General features: G+C 52.8%; 1 protein-coding gene across 2 annotated transcripts in view; it reads left to right on the plus strand.

Moving 5' to 3' along the window:
* CHRNA3 (cholinergic receptor, nicotinic, alpha 3 (neuronal)) overlaps positions 1–7,755 on the plus strand; it is a 29,413-nt gene continuing 21,658 nt past the window's right edge. The window contains exons 1-4 of one of the 2 annotated variants that reach the window (XM_011938407.1): positions 1–523; positions 2,351–2,490; positions 2,605–2,649; positions 4,128–4,237. In XM_011938407.1, coding sequence (XP_011793797.1) covers positions 466–523; positions 2,351–2,490; positions 2,605–2,649; positions 4,128–4,237 — 353 coding nt within the window. In that variant the 5' untranslated portion in view covers positions 1–465. The remainder of the gene's footprint in view (positions 524–2,350; positions 2,491–2,604; positions 2,650–4,127; positions 4,238–7,755) is intronic. The other variant, XR_001001407.1, reaches the window with a different exon arrangement.

Raw genomic sequence — 7,755 nt, forward strand, 5'->3', positions numbered from 1 at the left:
TGTGTTGGCGCCTCTCCTACAGCGCCCATCTAGCCCGGTGGTCCCAACCCCCTGCGGGAGCTACACACGCTCTGGAAGCCAGAGACAGAGATTGGGTCCCTCTCCTTTCTGGCGATGGTGACAGCACCTGTTCGGATCTGGTTGTGTGCCGCCGTCTGGAGCGCCCAGCCCGGCGGAGAAGTAGCCCGCCCAGCGCTGGGGACTCGGACTTGGGGAGCCCCTTCCCCTACCGCACGTACGCCCAGCCCCGCCCCACGCACGCCCTCGCCTGGCGCAGCTTCACTCCAGTCCTCCCGCAGGTCCGAGGGCGCCGGAAACTCAGCGGCGGCGAAGCAGAGAGGAGCTCTCCGCCCGTAGGGCTCGGGGTGTGGGGTCTGCGCTGGAGGCTCGCGGGCAGAGGCCGTCGCTGCGCCCGCCGCGCCCTCTCCCGACCGTCCGGGTCCGCGGCCAGCCCGGCCACCAGCCATGGGCTCTCGCCCGCTGTCGCCGCCGCGGCTGCTGCTGCTGCTGTCTCTGCTGCCAGGTACGCTCACGGGCGTTAGGGCTCCGGAGGAACGGGCGCCCGAGAGGAGGCGCGGGATCCGGAGGGTCTGCGGTGAGAGCACTGCGCCGGCGAGCGGAGAAGGCTGGCGCCGTAGCCGGGGACTCGGAACCCGCGCAAACTCGCTCCAGCCCGGCGGCTACTTGGGTGGGGTGGCTTTTTCCCTTTCGGCTCGCCCCCTATCCCTAGCCACCACCAAACCTGGGAGTCACCGAGCGGGCGCTGGTAGGCGCGGGGTAATGGGGAGGTCGAGACTGGGTCCTTCGTCTTGGGCGCAGGAGTTGGGGATTCGCGTCCCAGCACTGCCCGTCGCCCTGCCCCGCGCACTGGCTCCCAAACTGGCACGCCCAAGCCACCCGCTCCACCGTCTGCACCCCGCCCACCTCCTCATTTGACGGATAGATAGGGAAACTGTATCCAGAGGTGGCTAAAGACTTGGCCAAGGCCACCTGGGGGAAAGGAGGTCGCTTCGGGACTGGGGCTGGAGCCGGCGCGCCAGCCTCTCCTCCAGTCCTAGCCCCCAGCGCTCCTGGCCGCGTCGCTGTGGGACCCTCCACCGGGAGAGTGCCTCCCGTCTTCCTCCCGCTCTCCAGAGGAGCCTGCTGGGGGAAGCTGGTCCTGGCCCGCCGCTGAGAGGCTCTTGGGTGCCTGGGAGGGCTGGTGGATAGCGAGGGTCGGGGACCGGGCAGGGCTGCAGGGAATTCCCGGCGGGCCCGGGCGAGAGGTCTGTTGTGCTACTGTGCGCTCAGAGCGCTTTCTGCCCTCGGTGCCGAGGCCTCTACTATTCAGAACGGCCATACACTCTCAACTGACCTCCTGCCTGGGACCCTCCTTTCATTCTGGGGAAGGGGAGGGGGGAGCAGGAAAAATCCCATTTCAAGACATGACGAAGTTGGATTCAACTTCCCAGAGGATTCCCCTCCCGCCTCCCCAAGCTGCCCCCCGGATCTGTACGTGGGAATCAGAAAACAGCTGACCCCCGTATGCCTCACCTGTACTGGGGTGTGGCTTAGGAACAAAGAGGGGTGCCCAAGGGTTGCAGAGAGGTCAGCGTCTTTGATCAGGATGTGAAGACAGCATCAACAAGAGCTGGGGGTCACACGAGATCAGGGGAGCTACATAGTGCCTTGGCTTCTAAAAGGGTTGGTAGCCAAACCCCTACAGGGTGGAATGCAGGAAAGGCCCAGACCTGGGTTGCATTCTCCCAGAGGCTGGGAGACAGAAGACCTGGGCCTGGGTGACCGTGGGTGGCCTTGCCCCTGGGGGTGGACTGGCCATCTTTTCATAGTGGAAGCAGCGAGTGGCTGTATCTAGGTAGACAGCATTTGCACCACACCCCTGCTTTGCAGTAACAACCCAGGAAAGGATTGCGAATAGTTTTTGAGCTCTTAGCACAGCACCAAGCTGTGCACTTCCTTCACAACAACCCTTTGAGGTGGATACGTTTATAATCCTTATTTTGACTGGTAAAGACACTGAGGTTCAGAGAGGTTAAGCCACTTGCCTAAGCTCACACAGCTCACAAGTGTGGATTGTCAGGATTTGCACCAGATCTGTCCAACTCCAGAACCCAGGCTTGCAACCACTGTGCTTCTCACTGAATGTGTGTGGCCTGGTAGAATCCTGCCCGTCTTGGGCCTCAGTTTCCCATTCTGTAACCCACTGGGTAAGACTAGCCTGAAAGTCTAGGGTTCCACAGAATCCCTCCACAGGTGGAGGGGACGCTGTAGATGGGTGATGTTTCTGGTGGGCTGGGTGGGGGAGGTTAAGTAATGATTTCCCCGGGACTGACAGGGCTGCTTCCCCCAGCGGCCAGGGCCTCAGAGGCCGAGCACCGTCTATTTGAGCGGCTGTTTGAAGATTACAATGAGATCATCCGGCCTGTGGCCAACGTGTCCGACCCAGTCATCATCCATTTCGAGGTGTCCATGTCTCAGCTGGTGAAGGTGGTGAGTGCTGGAGCCACGAGCCGTGGCCATGGGGACCGGGGCTTCTGAAGGAGCCTTTCCCAGAGTGAGCCTTGTTTATATAATTCTCCTGTCTACTTTAATCCCTCTTTGTAGGATGAAGTAAACCAGATCATGGAGACCAACCTGTGGCTCAAGCAAGTAAGTGACCAGACCCTAGGCACTGCTGCCCCCTGGTGGTGACTGCTCTATTTGCTTCAGGTGAACCAAGAAGGGCCCAACGACCAGGCTTCATTTACTTCCGTAGAACCCAGATTGGACTGACTGGCAGATCTATCTCTTCTAAGGCTTGAGGTCACATGCACTGCCCAGCAGTCCTCCTGGAAGGACTGTATGGTCCAACCCCTCAAATCCTGGTTGGACAGGTTGCAGCCTGGTGAAAGACATTCTCCATGTTCAAACAACAGAACAGTATGAACCTGAGATTGAAGCCCTGTCCCCAAACCCTAGGGTGGTGCCTGAGACACCTCCTTCTCTCCTTGCTAAAAACTCAATTTTTTTTTCCAGACAGGATCTCGCTGTGTCACCCAGGCTGGAGTGCTGTGGTGCGATCTCAGCTCACTGCAATCTCCACCAGCAGGGTTCAAGCAATTCTCCTGCCTTAGCCTCCCAAGTAGCTGGGACCACAGGCATGCACCACCACCTCTGGCTAATTTTTGTATTTTTTATAGAGACAGGGTTTCGCCATGTTGCCCAGGCTGGTCTCGAATGCCTGAGCTCAAGCAATCCAACCACCTCGGCCTCCCAAAGTGCTGGGGTTACAGGCATGAGCCACTGCACCCAGCCCAGAAACTCATTCTTAAGTCAGAATCAGATGCTGCTGTTGTTGGTAGCGTGGGAGTAGATTTTTCTGTTCACATTGAGGCCGAGAAATTGGCTTCCACATGTCCTCCCCAGGGAGGCTTTGTCCAGACTTGCCAGGAGACATAATGGCCCATTGGCCTGCTGGTGACCCTTCTGCCAGCCTTGCCAGCTGAGCACTCAGCACACACAGCCTTTATCCCCAGGAGGCTGGAAAGCCAGATGGGCACAGTGCCCCACCCAGTACTTGATGCACACGTTCCCTCTGTGGCCACAGCCTCACCCCTCTCTCCTCTGGTGCTCAGGACTCAGACCTCCCAGCCTCTGGACCCAGACACTTCCTGGGCCCTGCGGGGGTCATGGCTTCTTCCCCCAGAACCTTTCAGAGGCCAGCCTTGCTTAACCTTGGGGTGAAAGAGAGTCTGTATTGGAAAACACCCCTGGAGAACCATTCAGGGGCTGTAAACAGCAGGCACATGGACCTGGACATGATGTAGGAAGTCCAGGAGGCTCCGCCTGGCACTAGAAGTGACCAGAGAAAGCACCAGTGGACGCTGTTTGGTTGATGAGGGGCTGGGCTTGCTCACGGTTATGTGGGCAGTGGCTTCCGTAGTGCTAGGAGGCGGCCTGCAGATCCAGCCCTGTGCTCTCTCCCCGCTGTACCCACAGGAGAAGTTGGACTATGTGATCATGGCCTGGATGTGGCTCTGTCACATGCCCCAGGGGTGAAGACTCACCAAGATGGGTGGTGCAAAGAGAAGTAAAACCAGGCTGATTCTTTTACTGTCTCCTTCTCCCTCCCTGCTTCCTTCCCTGAGATCTGGAATGACCACAAGCTGAAGTGGAACCCCTCTGACTATGGTGGGGCAGAGTTCATGCGTGTCCCTGCACAGAAGATCTGGAAGCCAGACATTGTGCTGTATAACAAGTAAGGTGCTGGGGGGCCCATGCCCTCTCAGGGCTGTCAGCCTGGGCTCTAGGTTTTTGTCCCACTGTGCTTAAAACTTGGCCTTTTCCAAGAGGGCTTCATTCATCTGTTTATTCCACAGGTACATATTCAGCAACTGCTGTATACCAGGGACCAGAGATGTTGGAAAGCTGTGGATAGCGACAGTTTGCTGAATGGCTTCAAAACAGGCATGGGTGGGTGGAGGATGGCATCAGGGAAAGCTTCGGGGAAGAACTGGCATTTGAAGTGAGTCCTGAAGATTGTGCAGGATCTCAGGACATGGAACAGATGAGGGCCTGGGGAGGCAGGAGAGTATGTCATGGGCAGCCAAGTTGACCTCATTGGCTGGACTGTGGGACATAAGGATGGAAAGATTCATGGGCCAAGGACCAACCCGCGTGTGGAGGGGGAAGGCTCAGATGCCGGGGGCACCTGGAATGTAGCATCTGTTAGCAGCTCTGTGCAAACAGACAGGAATGGAGTAAATGGTCCCTCCTCACCTTTTCTTTGAAAGAGAATGAGAGTGTTGGAGATCATAGCTGGGTGGGCCGCGCCTGGCTAATTTTTGTATTTTTTAGTAGAGATGGATGTTTGCCATATTGGCCAGGCTGGTCTTGAACTCCTGACCTCAAGCAGTCTGTCTGCCTTGGCCTCCCAAAGTGCTGGGATTACAGGCATGAGCCACCGTACCCAGCCCCGATGAGCTTTTTAAAAATACAGGTCTTGGCCAGCCATGGTGGCTCATGCCTATAATCCCAGCACTTTAGGAGGCTGAGGCAGGCAGATCATTGGAGGCCAGGAGTTCGAGACCAGCCTGGCCAACATATCAAAACCCCATCTCTACTAAAAATACAAAAAAAACAAAAATTTAGCCAGGCATGGTGGTGTGTGCCTGTAATCCCAGTTATTCCAGAGGCTGAAGCAGGAGAATCGCTTGAACCTGGGAGGTGGAGGCTGCAGTGAGCTGAGATCGCACCACTACAGCCTGGGTGACAGTGAGACTCCATCTCAAAACAAAAAAAAAAAAACACAGGTGCCTGCATTCAAAATATTTTCTTCTTTGTTCTTCACTGTCTTTTCTAAAGTTAATATGTATTATGTTATCAAAAAAATCTCTATATCTGTCCCCAGGTCCTGCCCCACAGAAACACCGAGTCAGTGGCTCTGGGTAGGCCTAGGAATGGGTGTTTTCACGAAGCTGTTCTGGGGACTGTGTGACCAGCTTGTTTTGGGGATCCCTGATCTGGCCCATCCCTGACGTTTCACAGATAAGGACTGAGGCCCAGAGTGGATGTGTGGCACAGCCAGGCCTGGGGTGGTCTCGGCCATCCACTGTGGCTTTGGGGCTGCTGTGGGCTGTGGATGCAGGAGGCCGATGCTTTGATCGGGGGCTGAGCTGGACACCCCAGCCTGTCTCCGCCTGTGTCCCCAAACCCCTTCTCTACTCTCTCAGCAGCAAACCTGCCATCAGACAGTTACCCTGCTACACGGTATACCCTTCAGAACTCCTCCCACTGGGAAAAGGTCTGGGCCTTGGAGAAAGGATTGATGCTCCCTTGAGTATGTGAAGTGAGGTTCCCATGTACAGAGTAGCATGAGCTTTCTGGGCCCCGTGCTCCCAGCCCTTCTGGGTGGCTGCATCCAGGTCATAGTTGAGAAGGGTGAGTCTAGGACTGAAAAGACTTCCCTGGCTCCTGCCATTCAGAGAAGCTGCTCTTGGGCCGGTCCTTCACAATGGGCTACTTCCAGTCTCCTCTGGATCCAGAAAATGCGCATCTTCCCGCCAGTTTTGGGAGGCCTCTTCTCTTTCTCTCTTGTAAAGGTTCTTCCTCTGCCAGACTGGTCCTGCTCATCATGGCACCTCCAAAACCCCTCTCTTTTCTCTAAGTCCACTCAAAACTGATACTTTTCACATTTAAGCTCTTTCATTGGACTGACATAAATTTTAGTTGATATTTTACAGCATGCTCGTTCTGTAGGTATTGAAGAATATCATTTTTGTACCTGTGCTTTGGAGTTAAGATGTTTTAACATTTAAACATTTTACATTTACATTTAAACAATTTTCAGCAAAACACTTGACATAGAATTAGTCTATTCTGATTTTAACGCTAAAAATATGTCTAGGTTTTTATGCCATATTAGTACAAAATAATGTTTTCTTAGTAGTAGTGTTGATTTTACAGTTAGTGTCAGAAGTAGAGAAGCTAGGTTTTATACTGAATCACACTTTCTGGACTCTGGCAAAAACAAAAGGGGGTCTTTACTCACTCCGAAGACAGTCCATGTTTTATTTACTATTTTCCCAAGGAAACACAGCACTTATAAATGTTTCTTCTATGTGATTTGTATTTGTAAACTGGTCATCAAAGAACTGGGACACAATATAAACTTAACAGGCTTGCAGATTTCTTTTTGTTGTTCACTGTGAGTTGTCATAGGAATCACATAGTTTAAATGCTTTTAAGGGAACTGGGCAGGGTGTAGAGAATTTTTGCTAAGCTAGAATTAAGAAAATGAGCAGAAAGTTTAATCTTTATGTTTTGGGTTTTATAACCATTTCCTTACTGGCAATCTTGAGTGAATAGCTGGAGTACTATAGGATGTATGATTTTAGCAATAATGAGAGGCGTAGCAAAATGTTTCAAATTGGATGTGGAGAGGAGCAAATATCATAAGGAATTTCCTTGAAATCTGAAGCTGAAAATAACATTTAGAAAAAATCATCCAACTCATTTTCTCTCTCTTCTCCTAGTTAGAATTTCAATTGCTCAGGATTGACCCTCTGTTAAGGATTTCTCTTCATTTTTTAACACAGTAGGAACATGTGTTTTCATATACCAAAATTTCTCCTATGATATTTTGTTTTCTAAAGTTCATTCCCTGATAGAATCCTCCAAGTGTTCATGGACACTGTATACTCTGTGTTCTGGCAAGTTCATAATTCATTGTAACCTTTTTAGAGAATACTTTTAGGTAACTTGGCTGGGTGTAAAATCATTGGCTCCTTTTTACCTTCCATGAAAATCTTTTTTTTTTTTTTTTTTTTTTAGACAGAGTCTCACTGTGTTGGACAGGCTGGAGTGCCTCGGCTCATTGTAATCTCTGCCTCCTGGGTTCCAGCTATTCTCCTGCCTCAGCCTCCTGAGTAGCTGGGATTACAGGTGTGTGCCACCATGCCCAGCTAATTTTTTGTATTTTTAGTAGAGACAGGGTTTCACCATGTTGGCCAGGCTGGTCTCAAACTCCTGACTTCAAGTGATCCGCCCACCTCAGCCTCCCAGAGGGCTGGGGTTACAGGTGTGAGCCACCACGCCTGGCCTGCTTGTTCTTACGTTTCTTCTGGTTTTACTTATTTATTTTTTTTGAGACACAGTCTCGCTCTGTCTCCCAGGCTGGAGTGCAGTGGCATGATCTCGGCTCACTGCAAGCTCCACCTCCCAGGTTCACACCATTCCCCTGCATCAGCCTCCCAAGTAGCTGGGACTAGAAGCGCC

Source organism: Colobus angolensis, unplaced genomic scaffold, assembly GCF_000951035.1.
Source record: "Colobus angolensis palliatus isolate OR3802 unplaced genomic scaffold, Cang.pa_1.0 Scaffold172, whole genome shotgun sequence".
NCBI classification, from domain to species: domain Eukaryota; kingdom Metazoa; phylum Chordata; class Mammalia; order Primates; family Cercopithecidae; genus Colobus; species Colobus angolensis.